This window comes from Cucurbita pepo, chromosome LG15 (assembly GCF_002806865.2).
Source record: "Cucurbita pepo subsp. pepo cultivar mu-cu-16 chromosome LG15, ASM280686v2, whole genome shotgun sequence".
NCBI lineage: Eukaryota > Viridiplantae > Streptophyta > Magnoliopsida > Cucurbitales > Cucurbitaceae > Cucurbita > Cucurbita pepo.
In genome coordinates, this window is record NC_036652.1 from 6,915,075 (window position 1) to 6,938,812 (window position 23,738).

The 23,738-nt window shown below is 39.1% G+C and overlaps 3 protein-coding genes and 2 pseudogenes across 3 annotated transcripts; 4 read left to right on the forward strand and 1 right to left on the reverse strand.

Moving 5' to 3' along the window:
• LOC111811482 overlaps positions 1-1,742 on the forward strand; it is a 17,779-nt pseudogene extending 16,037 nt beyond the window's left edge.
• Positions 1,743-3,025: 1,283 nt separating this feature from the next.
• Positions 3,026-6,268, forward strand: LOC111811485 (coiled-coil domain-containing protein 124-like). Its single transcript, XM_023698355.1, has 4 exons — positions 3,026-3,277; positions 3,491-4,021; positions 5,806-5,925; positions 6,017-6,268. The coding sequence occupies exons 1-4, from the start codon at positions 3,251-3,253 to the stop codon at positions 6,029-6,031; spliced, it is 693 nt and encodes a 230-aa protein (XP_023554123.1). The 5' UTR covers positions 3,026-3,250; the 3' UTR covers positions 6,032-6,268.
• A 576-nt stretch (positions 6,269-6,844) lies between these two features.
• On the forward strand, positions 6,845-9,875 carry LOC111811875 (probable serine/threonine-protein kinase PBL25). Its single transcript, XM_023698914.1, has 6 exons — positions 6,845-7,944; positions 8,028-8,137; positions 8,263-9,013; positions 9,087-9,308; positions 9,405-9,554; positions 9,625-9,875. The coding sequence occupies exons 1-6, from the start codon at positions 7,726-7,728 to the stop codon at positions 9,805-9,807; spliced, it is 1,635 nt and encodes a 544-aa protein (XP_023554682.1). The 5' UTR covers positions 6,845-7,725; the 3' UTR covers positions 9,808-9,875.
• Positions 9,876-10,009: 134 nt separating this feature from the next.
• On the reverse strand, positions 10,010-13,653 carry LOC111811874 (L-ascorbate oxidase homolog). The gene is made up of 8 exons (XM_023698912.1): positions 13,400-13,653; positions 13,199-13,308; positions 12,130-12,400; positions 11,938-12,040; positions 11,506-11,851; positions 11,021-11,386; positions 10,797-10,875; positions 10,010-10,687 (listed from the first exon to the last, which is right to left on the reverse strand). The coding sequence occupies exons 1-8, from the start codon at positions 13,544-13,546 to the stop codon at positions 10,475-10,477; spliced, it is 1,635 nt and encodes a 544-aa protein (XP_023554680.1). The 5' UTR covers positions 13,547-13,653; the 3' UTR covers positions 10,010-10,474.
• A 3,668-nt stretch (positions 13,654-17,321) lies between these two features.
• LOC111776423 lies at positions 17,322-18,748 on the forward strand (annotated as a pseudogene).
• The last annotated feature ends 4,990 nt before the right edge of the window (positions 18,749-23,738 follow it).

Here is a 23,738-nt window from a genome sequence, read left to right on the forward strand (position 1 = left end):
ATTCGTTAACTACTAGGACACTCCACTATAGCCTAGTAGTTGCACTCCCCTCACTATAGATATATTTCTGTCCATCTGATATAACCATGATTAGTAAGTCGATCCTTCACAGGTTGTTCGTAACTAGAGCTGGGTCAATTTACCGTTTTACCCCTGAAGTTACTTCTTGTTCCTTATGTCTCACTGATCCTCTAATAAACAATTGGTTTGTGGTCCAACCAGTAAACCGAATCCCTCTCAGGCCAATGAGAGGGTGGGGCCCCTTGTTCAAGACCTGGAGTCAGTGCTTAAGGGAACTACCTTTCTTCTATCCCTAAAAGTGGGTAGGAGTGAATTCCGTCTTGCACCCCACGTCCCCAGCCATTCACCCAGTCTTACCCCTGAAATGGGAGGCCTGTTGAGTCGGCGAACTAGAGCCACTCTCACCCATGCAAATCTAAGGATAATTCCGAATAAACAGGAGTTCATGGTTAGCTCAGGATTAAAACCGAGTTACCTAGGTTATCGAATGAAAAGAAAATCAGTCTCAACAGTAAACGACTTTATAAAGTGAGAGTGGTTTTCTTCATGGTCCGATCTTATGCAATACTCATTGCATAGGACGCCCCCACTCACATGTCTCCACATGCACAATTTAGTGATCGCATTGTTTATATCATATACAAAAGTGGGCCGCATCCATAGTGTCCCCAGAATAAGGTACTCAGCCTTATCCTTATACTATAGATCATTTTGACTATATACTTGAACTTGATCCACTCTTATGTCTCTACATATAGTTCAAGTAGTCATACTATAGCCAGAGTGTTCTTAGTTTATTGGATTTAGATTAATGATCGTAAAGTTCACTTTATTCAATAACAATTTTTTCTGAATAAACAATAATAATAACTTTATTGAAAATAGAATATATCTTTGTTTACAAACTATGAGTTTTAGGACATAAAACCCAACATCTACACCCATATAAAAAATGTTTTGTTCTCCTCCTCAACCGATGTGGGATGTCATAGCTTTGTTCACCTCTCCAACCGATGTGAGATCTCACAATCCAACCCACTTCGAGGCCCAGTGTTCTCACTAACACTCGTTNCTTCGAGGCCCAGTGTTCTCACTAACACTCGTTTCTCTCCAATCGATGTGGGATCTCACAATCCACCCTCCTTCACTAGCACATTACCCGGTGTCCACCCCCTTTGCAGCTCAGCATCCTCGCTGGCACACTAAGCTTTCTAGGCCCAATGTCCTTGCTAGCACACCGTCGGGTGTATCTGGCTCTAATACTACTTGTAAAAGACTTTGAAAACGATTTTCGTTCATTCAAATTGATTTTAAAAGTATTAAAATCATGTTCGAGATTGATTTCTAATATGAAAATTCAAAATTGATTTTATCGCAAGTTAGTATTACGATATTTGTGACTTTTGTGGTTAAATGACAGTGTATTCTACACGATTGGGACGACGAAGAATGTATTAAAATTTTGAAGAACTGCAAGGAAGCGATTCGAAAAACAAAGGGAAAGTGATAATCATAGAAGCAGTAATTGAAGGAACAGATAAATCAGATGTGGGATTGATGTTTGACCTATTGATGATGGCCTATACCAACAAAGGCAAGGAAAGAACACATGAAGAGTGGGCATATCTTATTCATGCAGCTGGTTATAGTCGATACTCCATTACACCCATTCAAGCTATCCAATCAATTATTCAATGCTTCCCTTAAACAAAGAATAAAAGGAAAAAAAAGTTGATGTTCTTGGATCAACATCTCATGTATTGATTATTGTCCCTAACGTTTCGTATTGTTTCGGTTTAGTCTTCGATTATAAACGTGTTGTCATGTTTATAGGAATTATGTTTGTTCCCGGCATTTTATTTGTGTTTACTTGTTAAGTTCACCGCTAGCACATATTGTATTTTTTTAGTTTTTCCTTCCAGACTTCCCCTCGAGATTTTAAAACGTGTCTACTATGAACATGGTTTAGCTCTACTCCAACCGGTGCCTCGCGTGGTCTGATGACTGGTTCTAATACCATTTATAACATCCCAAGTCCACCGCGAGCAGATATTGTCTGCTTTGGCTTGTTATGTATTGTCGTCAGTCTCATAGTTTTTAAAACGCATCTGCTAGGGAGAGGTTTCCACACTGTTATAAAAAAAATGTTTCGTTCACCTCTCAAACCGATGTGAGATCTAACAATCCAACTCCTTCAGAGTCCAACGTCCTTACTAGCATTCGTTCTCATCTACATCTTGTGTGGGATCTCTTGAAAAAGGAAGCAACTCCAAGGAATTAATTCAAAAAATGGAAAGTAAAGTAAGAAAGCATCAAATTTTCAAATAACTTCAAGGAAGCAATTCTAAAAATGGAATGTAAAGTAAGAAAGCAACCTCTATGAAAAGACATAAAACTTTCATTTTTCTATTTTCTTTTTTAAAAAAAAAAGATTATTTTAGCCGGAAGATTTTCAGAATAAGAATCATTTCGTTTTTTCTTTCATTTATGTCACAGTACTCTCGTAGATTTATAACTTTCATATCATACATATCATGACATTATAGGACATCGCATACATACATACCATATAGCATTATAGATCATCACATAACATGCATAGCATAACATTCCGAATCATGACGCATGCAAGGGCCATTAGTCACGCGTCATCATATATCATACGTCATACAATTCTTCCAACTAGCCAACCGTAGAACGCAGGGGCCACGAGTCATGCGACATCATACATTATACAATTTTTTCACCCAACCAACGTTGAACTACTTATTTGTTCTTGGTCGGAGTCTCTAAATACTTTAATGTTGGTTTGAGGTTGTCTTTCAATATTTAATTTAACTTATACGTATCGATGGCACAACAAAACGAGGTCAAGATGGGTTTAATTGACCCGAGATGGCAAAATTGAAGCTCGAGATTGTGAAATCAGGTCGAAAGAAGACAAACTAGACTTAATTAAATTGTGTATGTCTGCATGTTTATGTGAGTTCCATGTATGAATATTTATTTTTCTCTTATTAATTAAGTTGTTTATTGATGCTATAATTATACGGCTGGGGAGAGAAGTGGCGCTCGGCGGCGGGTGGTGGCGGAAAGAGCGATTGCCGAAGTGGAGCAAGCCTTTTTTTTTTTATAGAAATCGGTGGAATACTCGATTTCGTGTCATTCGATCGATTTCGTCGTCGCCCTCGCCCTCGCCGGAGACGATCTCAGATCGGAAAAGGCGACGATGCCGAAGAAGATGGGGGTAAACAGCAGGAAGGAAAGAAGAAGAAACCGAAAACCGGAACCGATATGACCTGACCGGAATACGATAACCGGTTAAAAACTCCACCCTAACCCAATGCAAATCGAATGCACTAGTAAATCACATGGATCTACGAACGACTTACTGTATTTGATTTGTGGCCAAGCTAGAGTTTGAGAATTTGGTAACTTTCATTGTAAACATTGTCAAATAGGCTTTTCTAAAGCCGAGGCGGCGCGAGCACGGAAGAGCGCCGTTGAGACGGAGCGCAAGGAGCGGGAGACTCGGGAGAAGGTGGATCAGTACTGGAAAGAAGCGGAGGGTCCCAAATCCAGGGCAGCCAAGAAGCGGGAGGATGAATCGGAGAAGCGTGCTGAGGCCGCCGCTCGCAAGGCGGAGGCACGGCGTTTGGCTGAACAGGAGGAGAAGGAATTGGAGAAAGCGATAAAGAAGCCTGATAAAAAGGCGAATAGGGTTTCGATTCCGGTCCCTAAGGTAACCGAACTTGAATTAAGGAAGCGCAGAGAGGAGGAGCAAGCTGAGCTTCAGAGGAAGGCTGAGGAGGCTAAGAAAAGGCAGAGCCGGACGGCGGCGGAGGAGGAATACGAGCGGATGGTGCTGGTTACTAATACTAATAGGGATGATTCGATTATTGAAGCCAGGACGCTGGAAGATGCGATTGCTCAGATATCTGTTGCGGATAATTTGCCGGTGGATAGGCATCCTGAGCGACGGCTTAAGGCCTCTTTTAAGGTGCGATTGCTTCTCATTGTGCTTGCAATTGTAACCCTGTTTGTGTGTGCTTGTGTGTTGATTGTATGATCCTTTTTGTTGGAACATATCGCTAGCTAAGCCTTTTCAGCTGCAAATTATAACCAGAATTGTAGGCTAGAAGATTTCCTTAGTGCTTGGTGGGGAACTCAAGAGGGTTTATCTCGAAAATATTAGTATTGGATGCATGAAAATGGATATCTGGATGTAATAGGTTGAGCGGAAGAATGGGTCATTGAAAGCTCATTCTAGGATCAACTTGTGATTGCATACACAAGTAGAAGCTTTGTTAGCCTTTTAACTGGTGTCTATTTACTTGTGATTGCATACACAAGTAGAAGCTTTGTTAGCCTTTTAACTGGTGTCTATTTACATTCTTGGTCATATGAATGCTGCATATGTTATGTAATAGCTGAAGCCAACCGCTAGTAAATATTGTCTACTTTGGCCTGTTACGTATCGCCGATAGCTTCAAGATTTTAAAACGCGTCTACTAGGGAGAGATTTTCATACCTTTATAAGGAATGTTTCATTCCCCTCTCCAACCAATGTGGGATCTCACAATCCACCCTCTACGGGGATAAGTGTCCTTGTTGGCACACTGTTTGGTGCCTAGCTTTGATATCATTTGTAGCAGCCTAAGTCCACTGCTAGTAAATATTGTCTGCTTTGGCCCGTTACGTATTGTCATTAGCTTCATGGTTTTAAAAGACATCTATTAGGGAGAGGCTTCCACACACTTGTAATGAATGTTTTGTTCCCCTCTCCAATCAATGTGGGATCTCACAATCCACCCCCTACTTGGCCCAGTGTCCTCCTTGGCACACCGCTCAATGCCTAGCTCTGATACCATCTGTAATAGCTCAAGCCAACTGTTAGTAAATATTGTCTGCTTTGGCCCATTACGTATCGAAGTCATCCTTGAGGTGATCTAGTAGTTCCTAAGGTTTTGTTGGAATTGCACGAAATATCAAAGGAAATAATGACTTCAATAAGAGTGAAGCCATATGAGGAGATAAAATTGAAACAGAGAGATGAGGAAAAGGAGAGGCAGATTAGGCAAGAAAATATATCTATTCTTAGTTGTTGTCTAGGGTGTGTTCGAGTGCTCTACATGCACAGATTTTTGTAACCATTGGGGGCGACTCAACTAAATTTTCTATGAGATCCCACATCAGTTGGAGAGGGAAACGAATCATTCTTTATAAAGGTGTGGAAACCTTTCCTTAGCAGACACGTTTTAAAAACCTTGAGTGGAAGCCTGAAAGGGAAAAGCTTAAAGAGGACAATATCTGCTAGTGGTGGGTTTGGGTTGTTACAAATAGTATCAGAGCCAAACACCGGACGATGTGCTAGTGAAGAGGCTGAGCCCAAAGGGGGTGGACACGAAGTTGTGTGCCAACTAGGACGTTGGCCCCAAAGGGGGGTGGATTAGGGGTCTCACATCGATTGGAGAAGGGAACGAGTGCCAGCGAGGACGCCGGGCTCCAAAGGGGGTGGATTTTGAGATCCCATATCGGTTGGGGAGGAAAACGAAGCATTCTTTCCCTAGCAGACACATTTTAAAAACCTTGAGAGGAAGTCCGAAAAGAAAAGTCCAAAGATGACAATATCTGCTAGCGGTGAGCTTGGGCTGTTACACTTTCCTTACGTTGTTGATGTGCTTTCTTTGATCTCGTTAATGAACATTCTGCTGTTTCCTATAAAAAAATAATGTTCCATGCTGAAAGTTTATGCTTTTTTCCCCCTCTTCCCCTGATAATTAGGCTTTTGAAGAAGCTGAGCTCCCCAGGCTGAAGGAAGAAAAACCAGGTCTTACCCACAATCAGTACAAGGACATGATATGGAAGCTATGGAAGAAGTCTCCTGACAACCCTCTTAATCAGGTAGCTTAATGCATAAACGTTTCAAAAACGTTATTCCTGCTTGTCTCTCTCTCTTTAAAGCGTGCCTGCTTTTTCATGTTTTGTGTGGTAGGTTGCAGCAGAGTGAGTGGATCCATGTCCATCAACATGGGGCAGGCGAGCTTTCCCTTGATTCTTTTAAGCCTGTTTACTAAAGCTTCTTCTTCATTTCTGTTGTATCCTGGAATCATCTTTGGTTTGTTAATGGTTCTTTCGTTCGTTTGTTGCTGCATATTATGGCACGGGACTCTCGTAAATGCATATAAATAGTTTCGGGTCCTGTGTTGTACAATAAGTATTAATATTATGACCTTGGTTTCTGTCATGTTCATTCAGGCCATGTAGTTGTCTTATTTTGGTGCATATGCATTTGAAGTGAATGGAGCTCACGGATGATGGATCCTTGAGGTTTTAGAGGCTGCGTTTTCGTAGTCTTTTACTCTCTCAAGGTGTTTTATTGTGAGATCCCATATCGGTTGGAGAGGGAAATGAAACATTCTTTATAATGGTGTGGAAACCTCTCCTTAGTAGACCCGTTTTAAAAACTTTGAGGGAAAGCTCGAAAGAGAAAGTCCAAAGAGTAGTAGACCCGTTTTAAAAACTTTGAGGGAAAGCTCGAAAGGGAAAGTCCAAAGAGGACAAATGTCTGCTAGCAGTGGATTTGAGCTGTTACAAATGGTATTGGAGCTAAACACCAGGTAGTGTGCCAGCGAGGACGCTGGGCCTCCAAGGGGGTGGACACAGGGTGGTGTATGGTGTGTCAGCGAGAATACTGGGCCCTGAAGAGGGGTGGATTGTGAGATCCCACATCAATTGGAGAGAAATGAGTGCTAGCAAGGACGTTGGGCCCGAAATGGGATGGATTGTGAGATCTCATATTGGTTGAAGAGAGGAACAAAGTATTCTTTATAAGGGTGTGGAAACTCTTCCCAGTAGACGTACTTTAAAAACCTTGAGTGAAAGCCCAAAAGATGATAATATTTGCTAGCGGTGAGCTTGGATTGTTACATCGGTACTCTATGCTCTTATCTTTTTCGAGCTAGAAGAAGTGTTTAATGCCTCTTTGGGTATAAAGATGCAAGTGCTTCTTGTTGGAAAGTATTTAAGGTGGGAGCTGTTACTTGTCTTGTGAATGAACAAAAGCAAGAAAAATATGAGCTTTAATGCCCTCTGTTATGTGCTGTTTCATGATGTGGTTCAGTTATGTTTTGTGTACTTTTATCTTCTTTTTCTATTTGTCGTCTCGTTGGCTCGGGGACGAGGTGAATCTTGCTCACAAAGTTAAGGACGTGTAAGTACTCGAAGTTGATAAATTCACAGATACCTGTCCTTGACTACTTGAACTTGGGTGAAAGCAACTTCGAGTACTCACTCAATATCAAATGAGCTACACCTATCTTGTTCTTCAACATTTGGTTATCGAGTAGTTTCTCCACCCGTTCTTACCCCAAAATTCATTTTATTTGTCACCGAACCAACAATGTTGTTGTGTAGTTTCTAATAACAAGCACGATGCTAAGAACACTTCTTTAAATTAGGCAAGTAGCGAAGGCACCTCATAAATGGAGGGCTGCCCCATTGAAGAAGGGTCATCCAATTTGATTGAGATATTCCAGCTACTTCAATAATCCACTTCACTGTGTTCCAACTCTCAAAACTGTTTTAGCCACCACACCATTACTTCAACTAATCAGCTTCCATTATTATTAAATCCATGGCAATTCTTCAGCTTTTGATTCTCTCTCCGCCGCCGGCTGATCTCAAAAAGAAAGAAAAACAAAAATGCTGTCTCTTGTGAAAACCAAATCGGCGGCGACCAAGAAGAGAACGATCATCGTCGGCTTGAACTCTGCAAACTCCGGCAGAGAGATTCTGCTGCGAATGCTAGTGGTGGTGGTAAGAACAGGGGATAATGTGGTGGCTGTTCATGTTCGAGAGCCGAATGAGAATTTCAATCCCAATACTTTTCATATTCATGAAGATCTCTGCAAATCCAAGCAGGTCGAAAACGGCGAATAAATTTTACGTTTTTGTAATAGGAGCTGAAGGGGTTTTGTTTTGTTGATCGAATGATGGTTTTTCAGGTCGATTTTCAAGTTCGGATTTGTGAAGGAGAATCCTACATTTTAGAATTGACCCATCAGGTTCGACTCAACTTTGCGACCATTCTTGTTCTCGGAACCACCACTTTGGGGTATGAAATTTTAACTTCCTACTTCAAAAGTTGCAATATTACTTCTGGCTTCTCACAAACGTTTCAAAACTATCGAAAGATATTTGCATTTTAGTCCCTCACATGAGATGTAATTAGTTATGCAGTCCCAAAGATTCAGTTGTTAAAACATGCTTGAAAGGGCTGCCCCCAACTTGTACCCTTATGGTAATGGACAACAGAGGGAAGATTCAAGTCCAAATGAAGGGCACTTCTCAAGAAGGCTCCACAAGGCCAATCCTCAAAGCTCCCCTGTCATCTTCAGCCCATCATTCACCAAACCCATTGACTGAATCATCATCATCTTCTTCTTCTTCTTCCTCCTCACCATTACCATCAGTGCAACCAGAAGGATCTCAGAGACCAGTCCCCACATTTGCATTCGAGAAGCTGAGCCATGTCGATTTGAAGCATTCTGTCAGGCTTTTCACACCCCAAGAGATTGCTTTTGCAACCAAGAACTTCAGCCCTGTGATGTTGATTGGAGAGGGTGTGTGCTTTAAAATGTATAGTGCGAAGCTCGAGGATGGGCAGTTCGTAGCTGTGAAGGTCCAAACCAAACAGTTTTCGTCGGAAGTTCTACTTCGAGAGATCGAAATGTTGGCTGGTCTGAGACACGAAAACATTGTTAAGATTGTAGGCTGTTGTAACCGTGAGGAGATCCGAGCGGTTGTGTACAATCAGTTGAAAGGAAACTTGATGCAGCATTTGGGGAAACTCAAATGGACTGATCGAGTGCAAGTTGCGATCGGGGTCGCGAAGGCATTGAAGTATCTTCATCATTCTTGCAGCCCTCCGATTATTCATAGAAACATAAAATCATCCAATATTCTGCTCTCCGATCAGTGCCAACCACAAGTCAGTTCCCATTTCTCCTTTCTTTAAGCTGTATTATCTCTGAGATATGTTCTGTAACTTCTCACATTTTCAGTTATCAGACTTCGGCGAAGCAATGGTACTTCAGGAAGTTCAAGAGGACTCAACACAAGTTGAGATTGGGAGGTTCGGCTACTTAGCCCCGGAGTACTTGATGATTGGAAAAGTTAACGAGAAAGTCGATGTTTATTCCTATGGCGTCGTACTTTTGGAACTCATCACTGGGAAAGATGCAATTCAGACAGAGCAGACAAACCGTAGAAGCTTAGTTTTCTGGGTAAGGAAACGAAGAACTGAACATTTCGGGTAGCTTTCAATCCGGAGTTTCCTTATCTGCATGATATTTACGCTATTTCATCATACCAATCCACAGGCAAGGTCCCTACTAGGCTGTAACTTAGCAGAACATTTAATTGATCCAAATTTGAAGGAAGACTACAACCATGAAGTGATGGAAATGATGATGATTGTCGCCCGCCTCTGCCTCTTGCACTCGTCATCAAGACGACCAACAATGGAAACTGTAAAGAAAACTCTTCCCCTGCATTAAAATTTCACTGTCAGAGCTAACACTGTGATAGAACACATTGCAGATAGTGAAGCTATTTGAAGAACCAGAGTACTTGAAGAAAATGCAGAGTGGAAGAAAGGATCTTCTTACAGTGCTGACTCCCAAAGCTGAGATCGGATTGTGGAAAAATGAAGAATCAGCCCTTCAAGATACCACAAGAACAGACCAGAACTATGGATTTTCTGACAACTTAAACGTCACATAAACAAATTATATGTAACAGCCTAAGCCCACCGCTAGCAGATATTTTCCTCATTGGGTTTTCCCTTTCGGGCTTCCCCTCAAGGTTTTTAAAACGCGTCTGCTAGGAAGAGGTTTTCACACCCTTATAAAGGATGTTTCGTTCTCCTCCCCAACCGATGTGGGATCTCNGGGGGGGGGGGGGGGGGGCGACAGAGAGAGAGATATATGGAATCTGGCTGATCTTGAAAATAAATAAAGAATATCGAACAATGTTCTTATTGGGATACAATAATTCACAGTAAGGAAAAGAACTACTAAAATTGCTATCCTACTCACTAAAACAATTTCTTTTTCCTTCTTCCTTCTCTCACATTGTGTTCAAATTACAATGAAAGTATGCAGCAACGAAGAAGAAAGAGAGGAAAACATGCTGAGACTTATCAAGATCATTATAGTTTATAAATTTGTAAACAGGTTAGCATCACAGCAGAATGTTCCTCTCCTTATTCTTTCTACTGTATACTTGTTAATTGGAAGCAACATTAAACCAGAGGAAGAAAGCCAAATACAATATGAAGAAAATGGCAATGAAGTGTGCTTAGAAAAATACTGGAGACGGGTGCAAATGGGATGTTTGCGAGCCCAAACCTCAATTGAAAGAATGAGTTGTTCATCATGATAGCAGGTGTTTATGGAGTTGCTGTGCTTCTGCCGGCAGCCTTCCCACAAAGGAGAGCATTATCTGGAACATTGTACTCATCCCTCAAGGACTTAACGGGTGTGTAAACTCTGAGATAAAATTGTTGTCCAAGGTATTGTCTTGCCCAAAACTCTGACCTTATATTCCACATTCCAACATTGTCAAGTGAAACATAAATGGCTGTCCATGACCTTGGGTATACCTACAAATGACCAATAAAAATTTCATTACCTTACAGTTCCAATCAGATTTTATACCGAACTCGATCGATGTGATTCGAATTTCTCGCATAGAACGGTGAGATAATATACCTGAGTCGTACACCGTGAAACTGCATCTCGGAGATTGTACTGTTCTCTGCTAGCAGGAGTCCAAACTCCTCCATCCATTCTGCAACAATAAGTTAGTGTTGAATGAGTAATTTATGGAATAGTGAAGTTCGCTCAGTCAATACCACAAGACATTACCAGAAATATATATACTTGATCATTCTTAAGACATACATTGCTGGATTTAACAATTAAATGGTTCTTACCCGACAACCCAGAAGGAGTATCCATCAAGATGCCAACTCTGTACGATGTTCTCGTGGTTCTGGAAGACAATCTCAATGAAGGCTCTATAGTCAGCTCCCATGACTGAGGTATCAAGGTACGTTTTCTTGCCAGATGGAAAATCTGGGATACTTCCAATGCGAAAAACGCCATCAATGTTGAAGTAATCTGCAAGCTTAAGAGGCGTGTCAGCAGGAATGAAAGATACACTGTTAACAGCATATCTCTGCTTGCGATCGACAAGAGCTGCTGAACTCTCCAGCTTGATAGTCCTGGAAATATTTATCAAACCATAGTGATACGAGCCCTGCGGATTCGGTCTCGGTCCGCTAGCAGTGAGATTAGTCCTAAAGACACAGAAAAACAAAGATATAAGCTACATTATACTAAGAGTATCAAATTCTTAAGCAATTACCATTTGTTTCTGAAACAGGAAGTAAAAAGGGAAGGATTCAATGGACAATACCTGACAGAACGAGCCTGGTTAAGAGACCAATCGATTTCATTGGTTGGTCCACCAGGAATTGGACCAGAAACAGAGGTGGTGGAGTCGCTGTAATGAAGAATGGCAGTGGAGTTGAGAATCTTGGAAGCAAACCGTGTTGATACAGCAATATAGAAATCACGAGATGGCTGATTCGCAGTGATGAGCACAGAATAAGATTGACCCACATGAACATCAAGGGAGGAATAAGTATTCTGCATTGTGTGGGTGCCTTCAACTTCAACAAGCGTCATCTCATGATCTTGAACCCTGAAATTCAGCGAATGCTGAAGCCCAACATTCGTTATTCTAAACCTGTAAGTCTTGCCTGCAAAAGAATTTTCAAAAATCCCATAAATGATCTCATTCCATTCCACAAAGCACATTAGAAAATGAATCCAAATCTCAAATTACCCTTTTCAACGGTGAACGTGGTAGCTAGCGGACCACGACCATTGATGACAATTCCATTAGGGTTAGGGAGTCTGTGACCACCATCCAAGATGATTTTCAAAATCTAATCAAAACAAATCCCTCGAAATCAGAAAACAATAATGAAATCATCCAAACTTCTACATTAGCCACGAAATTCGAACCGTTCATTACCGAGTGATTGGCGGTGTACCAGTCGCCGATGAGGAGGGTGTAATCAGCAGCGGGCTCCGGGAAGGGAACCGGAATGAGTGGGCGGCTGAGTACTCTAATACTTCCAAATCCACCGGCAGCCTTGTGGAATGCAAGAGAGGGAAAATAGAAGTAAGTTCCGATCTGATCCTTCACCTGAATTCTGTAGGTGAAGTTCTTCCCCGGCAGAATTGGGCAGGTTGTTCCGTACACTCCATCTTGGTACGAATTCTTCCTCTGTTGAACTCCATTCCTACGTAAGATTCATAAAAGCGCGGTTAATTTTAATGGGCCGAACCGTAGGCCCAAAATTAAAGAGGCCCAAATTAAATGGGCCCAAGATCCAATTGTATTTTCCTTTTCTTTTTTTCTTTTTAATTATTTTACTGGGCGTGGATAACGTTACCTAATCCCTCGGTTACGTTTTCCACAAGGAAAATTAATAAAGCTTTAAAGCGACTTTGGAGCATAAAGTTAAAATTACATTTTATTCTCTTCTCACGTGTTGTCTTGTTCTTCCAAATTACGATCTAATTTTTTTAATTATTATAATAAAATTATAAATTAAATTAAAATTCCATTTTTCCACCTTATTTTTTTAATAATTTTTTCTAATTCCCTCTTTATTTTATTTCCTTATCACACATTTCCAAAATAATATTTTTAAATTCCTCCCCACATTTCAAAAATTAAAATATTTTCCAAAAATAAATTAGAAAACCCATTAAATTAAATTTATATATAATTTATATATAGTATGTTAATTAATTTTTAAAAAATTTGAATACATGACAGAGTGACAATATCTACCAACAGTGGGCTTGAACGGTTATAAATGGTATCAGTGGCCGTCATCAGACGGTGCGAGCGAGGATGTTGGGCTCCAAGGATGGTGGAGTGCTAACTAAAATACGCGTATTAAAACGCTCAACGGTGGTTTTTAAAATTAAATAAAAATAAATATAAATTATGTAAACATTCCTTTCTTCATCACAAAACTATTCCACCTTCTGAAAAAGAGAAAGAGAGAGAGAAGAAGAAGAAGACTAACCAAGACAGAAGAAATGGTTCCGGGAGACTATTATGAACATTGATATAAAGATTATCATTCGTAACGGCGTAAATCTCCGGTCCCGGAAACTGCCCGTTGATCAAAATCCCCTACAAAATCAACACGATACAAAATTAAATCACCACTGAACTCAAAAGCTTAAGCGGGCTAAATTTAGTTATGGTGAACTGGATCTCGAACCTGTTGGCGAACGCCGAGAGGATAGATATCGCCGTAGGTGACATTCCAATCGAAGAATCGATAAGGGCTATCAGCAATGGCAATGCCGATGAATCCCAGAGCCATAGCAACATAAAAACACCATAATTGAGCTGGTTTTGGTGCCATTTTTGGAGCTTCAAAGCAAAAAAAAATGGAGTCTTTAATGGATTCTAGAGAGAGAAAAGGACTGAATTTTAATGGGTTTCAGTTTACAGAAAATGGGTAACTGATGAAGAAACAAATGGAGCATTATATAATAACCCCAAACGCCACTTCCAAAGATTTATATACATTTTTTAATTCCTTATAATATTTAATTTAATTTAATTAAATTAATTTAAATGGAAAATGGGAAAGAGAGAGGAAGCTTGGTGACGTGGCGTGGCGTGGAGTAGCCGCGGTTATTACAGCGAAGATTTAACTGTTTTCCACGTAGGAAAAAGACTCCGCTGTTATTTTATTTCCTTTTTATTATTAATAATATTTAGAAAATAATCTGAATAATCTATTAACTCATTTTCAATTCCTTTAAAAACTATATATTAAATAAAAATTATTTTCATTCCATATTAAAAATTATTTAATACATTGCATCTTTTATGGGTGTCTTAATCTTTAATTACTTTCCATTTTTTTTTAATTTTTATCTGATAAATGGTTAAATTTGGAGTATTTTTTATAGCGTCGAGAAAAGTCTGTTTTTTTTTTTCGACGTGATTTTACTCGTTGTGTTTATATTGTCTAGAATAGAGACCATGTCTGATGCTTACACTTTTTTTTTTTTGTTATTTAAATTTTTATTTGATTCGAACCCGAGATTTTAAATTTTACATTATATGTCACTTTTAAAGAAAAAAAAATGATTAAGTCTCTTATAATAAAATAAATCTTAATTATTAATTTTAGTATATAATAAGTCTTCCATCAATTTTATCTATTTTTAAAAAATATATAAATATATATTAGATACAAAATTGAAAATCGATACTATTAATATAAATTTGCATTATTTTTAATTAAGCTTTGAAACTTTAGATCTTATATCTAATAATCGCGATATTTTAATAAATCTCATTTATTTATGATTTTATTAAATACAAGGTTAAAAAATTAAAGGGTTTAATTTTTAATTTAATATAGTATTTATTAACTTATACTTCCCATTTTAAATTTTTTAATTTTTATTTATATAATATCTTCACCAATTAAAAAATTCCAAAATTGCTTTTTTAATTTGGTTTTTGAGTGAATATAAATGGTATAATTTTTATTTCTTTAAAAAATTTAATTAATTTAATTTTGATTTTGATTTTGATTTTGACCACCACATGCTAACAGATTTATATTTATTATAGATTTCAGATCTGGAATTAATAATATGAATAGGTTTTAAGGTCAACTAAATAATATTTAAATTATTTTTCAGACAACATCGTATTATTGATAATAATTAATTTATTTTTCTTAATGAGAGTCAAAATGGAGAGTGATTAGTGGAAGCGGTGGGGAGTGTGAGCCAATAAGAAGGTGCCACGTTGGAAATAGAAAAAAAAAGGAAAATAAATTATAAAGCCGCGTTTGGGGTTTGGTTGGATGGTAACGGTGGAAACCCCGTGAGTTGTGACGCGACACACGGAATTTTCATGTGCTGGAACAATATTCACAGCCAAACACGCCTTCTTTCCAGCTGGCCTTATCTGACGGTGGGGATTGTTTTTTGGGATGTGGGGTCGGGGATTGATCGACGGTTCAGATCGAAGGAGAGACGTCAAAGAGTTGAATTTTATTTTGTGTGTATGTACGCGGAAGGGTGCGATCCAGTGTGGTGGAGACAGAAGTTTCCGTGTGTTTTTTGGAAATTTGGTGGGTTTTGCTTTAAAACTACGTCGTTTTGATGAGATAAGTTCACAATGGAAATGGTGGGATCTAAAATTTGAAACTAAATTAATTTGTGGATTTAGGTCATAAATTTTTAGGATTTTATAGTATAAATGGGTCGGTGACACGAACCATTCGAATAGATTTCATAACTCTACCTAATCCGATTTGTCCGGTTGTTCTTTTAAAAAAAATTATACTTCTCTATAATACATGTTAAATTAATAACTAAAATTTCATAAAATTCAAATATCGAGCGTTGACAAGTCACAAAACATCGATAACATTGATGATAAACGTCAAATATTTTAGCGCTCATAATAATCTTATAAATAAGGTAGGATTAGGTTAGGTTGTAACCCTATTTTTCGGTTGGTCAAATTGACGCGTATATCGATTCGAATTCTTAATTTCCAAAAATTCAACTCAACCTAATTCGAAAAAAATGTAACCCTTTATGGGTTGGGTTGGGTAATCTAGGTTGGTCGGATTATCATGTCATGTGAATATTCTTATTTTACAGGTTCCGAATTTAAAATAAATTCAATAATTAATGGGTCTATAAGGCATAAATTTAAATTTTATATCTAATAGACGGTCTAAAATTTGGACAAAAATGTAAAATAGGTTAAGAACATAGTAGACAGTAAAGAAATGAAATTGAAATATATTGGGCACAAAATTAAAAATTTAAGGTTATATTAAACGTTTTTTAAAATTTATAGACCAAATAAACATAAATATGTGATTCAACTCGTTGGATCTAAATAAATATAACAAATGAATATAGTTCGACTGTTTGAGAAATAAATATAGATTGATTAGTTAAGTTGTATAAAATGTTTTGTAATTGAAAATCAGGTAATAGTTAAAAGAATAATTCAACTGATTAAGACATATGCTCTCAACAAAGGGATTAAAGATTTTTGAGGTCGAGAAATTGATTTGATTTGTTTAAAATAAAAAAGTGGAATTTAAAAATGTTGGTAGATCAAGTTGACATGATAAGTTTGACTTAAAACCGAGTTTGATAGCTTGCATCATATTCTCCGCCCACTATCTATTTTACTTTCTATCTAGAGCTTTTATGTTTGTAGTATAGGTTAATTGTGAAATCCTACATAGATTGAAGAGAGGAACGAGTGTCACCGAGGACGTTGGGTTCCGAAAGAAGTGGATTATGAAATCCCACGTTAGTTAGAGAGAGAACGAAACATTATTTATAAGGATGTATAAATCTCTCCCGAGCAGACACATTTTTAAAAATCTTGAGGGGAAGTTTGAAAAGGAAAATCTAAAAAGGGCAATATCTGCTAATGGTAGGCTCGGGCTATTATATTAATATGGTTGACTCGATTTTGTAATGGGTAGTGTGATGTCCCACATTAGTTGGAGACACCGGACCATGTGTTAGCCTTCTCGCTGTTCTCCGAAGGGGGTAGACACGAGACGGTGTGCCATTAAGAATGCTGGGCCCCAAAGGGGGGTGGATTTGGGGTGGTCCCACGTCGATTGGAGGAAGAAAAGAGTGCCAGTGAGGATGCTAGGCCCAAAAAGAGAGTGGATTGTGATGTCCCACGTTGGTTGGGGAAGAGAACAAATCACCATTTATAAGGGTGTAGAAACATTCCCCCGCGTTTTAAAGTCTTGAGGGAAGCCCAAAGAGGACAATATTTGCTAGCGGTAGATCTGGGCCGTTACAGGTGGAATTTTTCATAGGTAATGAAATTTGAAGGCATGTAGATGACGATCAAAAGATTAAGGAGAAGTTTCTATACTCTTATAGAGTACCCAATTTACCTTCCTTGGGAGTTCAACGTCCTTGTTGGCACACCACTTTATCCTTCTTGGGAGTTCAGCGTCCTTGTTGGCACACCACTCGGTGTTTAACTCTAATACCATTTGTAACAACCCAAGTCCACCATTAGCAAATATTGTCCGCTTTAATTCGTCACATATCACGGTCAACCTCACATTTTTAAAACAGGTACTTTAGCGAGAGATTTTTATACTGTATTTTATGTTATTTGAACCGTTTATTGTTGGAAGAATTTGAATTTGGTTATTAGTACTAGAATTCCATGCTCAAAGGCTGGGCCTATCCTAACAGCCCACTACCATCCATGGTCACAACACAACGGCCTGAACTCTGGCCTGAACTGGCTTGAACAGAAAAAACTAAACACCACGAAATTTGGAATCCTCCGGCCATGAATCCGGTGGCCTTTCTTCTTCTTCTTCTTCTTCACGGCCACATTTCCCCGCCGCACCGCCGCCGCGAATTTCCCCATGGACGACCAGTCTCTCCGCCCCAAGCAACCTCTCCCATCCCCCTCTCGGATTCCCCATCTCAATCTCCGCCGCAACTTCAAATGTTTCACACACTACGCCCTCCAAACCAATAAGCACCACGCACAACGGACTCACAAACCAGAGGACAATGAATCCCACGGCCAGGTCGATGCCATCATCGGAAGCCGAGCTCGGTCCGACGCCGCCGGGATGGAGTATCTAATCAAATGGAAAGACGGGTATTCCCCAACATGGGTCGCCTCCAATTTCATTGCTAAACACATTGTCGCAGACTACGAAGCCCCTTGGTGGATTGCTGCCAAGAAAGCCGACGAATCCGCATTAAAATCCCTCATAGACGCCGCCGACGGCCGCGATTTCGATTCCGTTGACGGAGATGGCAGAACCGCTCTGCTCTTCGTCGCTGGGCTTGGGTCAGAGCCGTGCGTGAGAATGTTAGCCGAGGTCGGTGTGAATCTCGATCACCGTGACTACTGCGGTGGGTTCACGGCGCTGCATATGGCGGCTGGGTATGTGAAACCAGGGACGGTGGAGTTGTTGGTGGATTTGGGGGCGGATCCGGAGATCGAAGATGATCAGGGTCGGACGCCGTTGGGTCTTGCAAAAGGGATACTGAAAGCCACGCCGAGGGTTCATTTCGTGAGGAGAGTGGGGCTGGAGAGAGTGATCGGAGCGGTGGAGAAGGTGTGTTTTGAGTACGCGGAGGTGGAGAAATTGCTGGGGAGAAGGGGGAAGGGAGAGGATTTGGAGTATTTGGTGAAATGGAAGGACGGAGAGGATAATGAGTGGGTGAATGTGGGGTTGATTGCGGCGGAATTGGTGGCGGATTTTGAAGCTGAGTTGGAATGCGCGGTGGCGGAGGCGGTGGTTCAGAAGAGGCTTAGGGAATGGGGACGATGAGTATCTTGTCAAATGGACGGATGGTCAGGATGCCACGTGGGAGCCTCGGGCTATTGTGGGCCTTACGGAATCTGAGAAGGCCCAGGCCCAGGCCCAATCCAGTATGGTAGCCTTTGATAAAGCCTTTTTCCCTATTGTTTTTAAAATAGTTTTTTTTAAAAAAAATTATTATTGAAAAAAAAAATCTATATTTGAGTTGTTTAAGTTGGTTTATATTAGATAAATTTTGTACATTAAAAATAAAAAATAAAAAATACTTTTTTAAAGCATGTTTGATAATCATTTAGTTTTAATCCTCTAGATATATTTAAATTAAAAAATTTATGATCATAAATTAACGAAACAACGCTCGTCTATTGCTAGTAGGTATTGTCTGCTTTCATTTATTACTCACAGTAGTTAGCCAACTAGAGAGAGATTTCAACACTTGTACAACGAATGTTTCGTTTTTTTCTCAAATGGTTGTGAGATCTCACAATCCACCCCTCCTTGGGGTCGAATGTCCTCACTAGCACATTCTCCGATGTCTGATTCTAATACTATTTGTAACAGCTCAAGTCTACAGCTAGTAGATATTATCCGTTTTGGCTTGTTACGTATCACCGTTAGCTAGGGAGAGGTTTCCATACCCTTATAAGAAATGTTTCGTTTCCCTCTCCAATCAATGTGGGATTTCAAAATCCACCAACCTTGTGGCCTTAACGTCCTTGCTAGCACATCGTTCGGTGTCTGGTTCTGATACCATTTGTAATAGCTCAAGCTCACTGCTAGTAGAAATTATCCGTTTTGGCTTGTTACATATGGCCGTTAACTAGGGAGAGGTTTCCATACCCTTATAATAAATGTTTCGTTCCCCCTCTCCAACCGATGTGGGATTTCACAATCCACCCCTCTTGGAGGCCCAATGTCCTCGCTAGCACATTGTCTGGTGTTTGGTTCTAATACCATTTGTAATAGTTCAAGTCCACCGCTAGTAAATATTATCCATTTTTGCTTGTTACGTATCGCCGTTAGCCAAAGAGAGGTTTCCATACCCTTATAAGAAATGTTTCGTTCCCCTCTTCAATCGATGTGAGATTTCACAATCCATCAACCTTGAGCCCTCAACGTCCTCGCTAGCATATCGTTCGATGACTAGATCTGATACCATTTGTAACAGCTAAAACCCACCGCTAGTAGATTGTTGGGTTTTATGTCCTAAAACTCATAGTTTGTAAACAAAGATATATTCTATTTTCAATAAAGTTATTATTGTTGTTTATTCAGAAAAAATTGTTATTGAATAAAGTGAACTTTACGATCATTAATCTAAATCCAATAAACTAAGAACACTCTGGCTATAGTATGACTACTTGAACTATATGTAGAGACATAAGAGTGGATCAAGTTCAAGTATATAGTCAAAATGATCTATAGTATAAGGATAAGGCTGAGTACCTTATTCTGGGGACACTATGGATGCGGCCCACTTTTGTATATGATATAAACAATGCGATCACTAAATTGTGCATGTGGAGACATGTGAGTGGGGGCGTCCTATGCAATGAGTATTGCATAAGATCGGACCATGAAGAAAACCACTCTCACTTTATAAAGTCGTTTACTGTTGAGACTGATTTTCTTTTCATTCGATAACCTAGGTAACTCGGTTTTAATCCTGAGCTAACCATGAACTCCTGTTTATTCGGAATTATCCTTAGATTTGCATGGGTGAGAGTGGCTCTAGTTCGCCGACTCAACAGGCCTCCCATTTCAGGGGTAAGACTGGGTGAATGGCTGGGGACGTGGGGTGCAAGACGGAATTCACTCCTACCCACTTTTAGGGATAGAAGAAAGGTAGTTCCCTTAAGCACTGACTCCAGGTCTTGAACAAGGGGCCCCACCCTCTCATTGGCCTGAGAGGGATTCGGTTTACTGGTTGGACCACAAACCAATTGTTTATTAGAGGATCAGTGAGACATAAGGAACAAGAAGTAACTTCAGGGGTAAAACGGTAAATTGACCCAACTCTAGTTACGAACAACCTGTGAAGGATCGACTTACTAATCATGGTTATATCAGATGGACAGAAATATATCTATAGTGAGGGGAGTGCAACTACTAGGCTATAGTGGAGTGTCCTAGTAGTTAACGAATGTTGGTTAACCAGGTTAATGAGTTTAATCGGTTAATCTTGAATCGTTGGAGCCCATGATCTATAGGTCCATTAGGTCCCTCTGCTAGCTCATATCGGACTAAACCATAGAACAGTGTGACGAGTGAGTTCGAAGTGTTCGAATTCAAATTAGGGAATATGCGTTACATATATACGATATATTTAACCGCAATTTTATTTTATTTACGAAATAAACGAAAAGAGAGAATCTGAGATATTTAAATAAGATTTAAATATCTTAATCAATTATGTGTCGGAATTGACTGGGATTGGCATTTGAATTAATATTAAATATTAATTAAATAGTTTAATTAATTATTTAATGTTACTTTAATTTGAAATTCATTATTCAAATTAATTGTTGAATTAAAATGAAGAAAGTCAAAATGTTGACTTTCATCTAATTAAAATGAAGAAAGTCAAAATGTTGACTTTCATCTAATGGAAAAATCATGTTAGTGGAATTTTGAGGTGTCAAAATTTGGTTTAACCAAACTTGCATGTTTGCCAAATAAACCCCACAAGTTTGAGTGGAATTTTGAGTGTCAAAATTTGGTTAACTCAAACATGCATGCTTGCCACATAATCTCAAACATTTGAGTGGAATTTTAAGTGTCAAGATTTGGTGATCTCAAGTTTGCATGAACATGCAAACTTGACTCTTTAAATAGAGTGATCATGATACTTGGAAGGGATTCTTCATCTTGATGAAAAACCTCTCACAAGCACTCTCTTTCACGTATACAAAATCCCTCCCAAGTTTAGTCACTCACCGGATTCCACAATCCCGTTCTAAGGCCGGAGAATAGTGGAGAAGACACTAGTGGTGGTTCGAAATCGGTTCGTGAGGCAAAAGGAGTTTGAACTACAAAAGGTTAGTATTTAAACTCATTAAGTTTTAATACTTATGAACATGCTAGTCATTTACAATAATTGATGTTCTAAAAGTGCCTAAGATCCAAATTGCTTCCGCATGTGTTATATTAACACCATCAATTGGTATCAGAGCAAGTTTTAGGCACTTTATTTACATTAATTTGATCATGGTGGGTACCATTTCATGCATGAAATTTGTGGTTGCTAAAGTGGATGGTTTTGGTTTTGGCATTTTTTTTATGCTTCCATTTGATACAATTATTGTAATAAGCCTAAGGTGTATGGGCTTTAATAAATGAAGAAAGGTCTGTAATTTTTATAAAGTCATTAGAGTCCACTTTAGGTTGTAATTGATCGAAAATGGAAGAGATAAGCAAGCTGAACCGAAGAGGATGGAAGAGGCGGTTCGGGTGTTTTTTCTGTCGTTGGGGACCGATTGAACGTTTTTAAGAGTTGGTTGGTCCAGTTCGTGATCGTCGGGAGCGGCTCAAGTTATTTTTAGTTATTAATGTAATAATTTAGTTAATTGCTTGCTTTAAAATGCCAAAACCAACCCACTTTAGTGTGTTTAATTAATTATGCATTATGAATGTATGTTTTAATTAAATAGTAAATGTATATGCATAAAGTATGTCATATAGATTTAAAATCCCACCATAGGCTAAGCATGTTTCATGCATTCCAAGTATGTTATAAGTGTTATAATGTATAGTATGCATGTCTTAGGGTTCCATGAGTGATAGATATAAATTGTTATATTATTGCATGGAATGGATGATTATATAAATTGTTATATAAAGCATGTTATAGGTTATTTTCAACGTCATAAAATGAGGTAGACGTTAAAATCTATAATAAAGATAACAGCATGCTCACTAAGGGTTAAGAACCGAGCACGATCAATTTTAACAGTTAAAAGGGGTCGATGTCTTATAAAATTGCGGTTACGAGAAAGCTCACCTGGCACGATCTTGTCTAAGGCTGAAGGTACTTAAGTTGACGGTTTACGGAACACCTACTACCTGGAGATCGGACCAGTACTTGAGCTTAGTTAGCCGAGTTTTATGAGCATGCTTAAGTGATTTAAGATTTAGAAAAATCACCTAGACTTAAGTTATATTTAATTAGCCGGAATATACTTAAGTAATGAGTATACCCAACCATATAAAATACTTAGTGGGAGGAAAATGGTGTATAAGATACATCGTTTTCTCTTCACGCTCTCTGTAAAATTCACACAGTGAGATTCATGCTCGGCCTCGTGTCGCCCTGGGAGCGTCCTCCATTCGGAAGGTATTTGCATGAGTCAATAACAAGGGGAATTGAGAAAGTATTTATAGTAAGTGGGAGAAGGAAGTCAACACGTCCTATGGTCTCCACCACTAGGTTGCACCGTGAGATTCCCATGTTCCGCCTGCATGTTGCCCTAGAGCAACTACCCATTCGGAGGGTCGTAACATGGGAGTCGGAACAACGCAAACTCCAGAAATGGATAGGATTTCTTAGGTCCATTCCCAACTTTGGCCTTTTCATTCGATAGCGTTGTTGGGGCCGATTTCTGAGGTCTGAAATTGGTGGGTCACACTTGCGAAGAATTACTAAGAGTTAGTATATTCTTGACCAAAATAGCGATAACTAAAACACTATAGGAACAAGAGTTATTCTGGGATTAGTGTTTAAGTCAAGAATGTCTTGGTTTAGTGAATGAGTGATTGACTGCCCCTCGGTAGCAGTTGCTCTAACTCACTAAAGTATCGTTGCAAATTAATAATGATTTGGGTACATTATTACATTTGCTAAAACTGATTGGATTAAACAGGATTAAGTCAAAATCACTAATAGAATTTTCTTTATATCACAGCATGACAAACTCAATAGTACAATTACTCGCTTCTGAGAAATTAAACGGCGACAACTACACAACTTGGAAATCAAACCTAAACACAATACTGGTCATTGATGATTTAAAGTTTGTTTTAACTGAGGAGTGTCCTCCAAACCCAAACTCAAATGCAAACCGAACAGCTCGGGATGCATATGACAGATGGATAAAGGCAAATGACAAAGCCCGAGTGTACATTCTAGCCAGCATATCTGATGTCTTGGCTAAGAAACACGATGTTATGGGTACTGCTAAAGAGATTATGGAATCTCTAAAAGGGATGTTTGGACAACCGTCCTTCTCCCTTAGACATG

Coding starts and splice junctions, on each gene's coding strand:
- LOC111811875 (XM_023698914.1), top strand. CDS start 7,726: ATGCTGTCTCTTGTGAAAACCAAATCGGCGGCGACCAAGAAGAGAACG. Junction 7,945..8,027: donor ATCTCTGCAAATCCAAGCAG/GTCGAAAACGGC, acceptor ATGGTTTTTCAG/GTCGATTTTCAAGTTCGGAT. Junction 9,555..9,624: donor GACGACCAACAATGGAAACT/GTAAAGAAAACT, acceptor AACACATTGCAG/ATAGTGAAGCTATTTGAAGA.
- LOC111811485 (XM_023698355.1), top strand. CDS start 3,251: ATGCCGAAGAAGATGGGGGTAAACAGC. Junction 3,278..3,490: donor AGAAGATGGGGGTAAACAGC/AGGAAGGAAAGA, acceptor ATAGGCTTTTCT/AAAGCCGAGGCGGCGCGAGC. Junction 4,022..5,805: donor GGCTTAAGGCCTCTTTTAAG/GTGCGATTGCTT, acceptor CCTGATAATTAG/GCTTTTGAAGAAGCTGAGCT.
- LOC111811874 (XM_023698912.1), bottom strand. CDS start 13,546: ATGGCACCAAAACCAGCTCAATTATGGTGTTTTTATGTTGCTATGGCT. Junction 11,852..11,937: donor CACGTTCACCGTTGAAAAGG/GTAATTTGAGAT, acceptor ATTCTTTTGCAG/GCAAGACTTACAGGTTTAGA. Junction 10,876..11,020: donor TACTCCTTCTGGGTTGTCGG/GTAAGAACCATT, acceptor TTATTGTTGCAG/AATGGATGGAGGAGTTTGGA.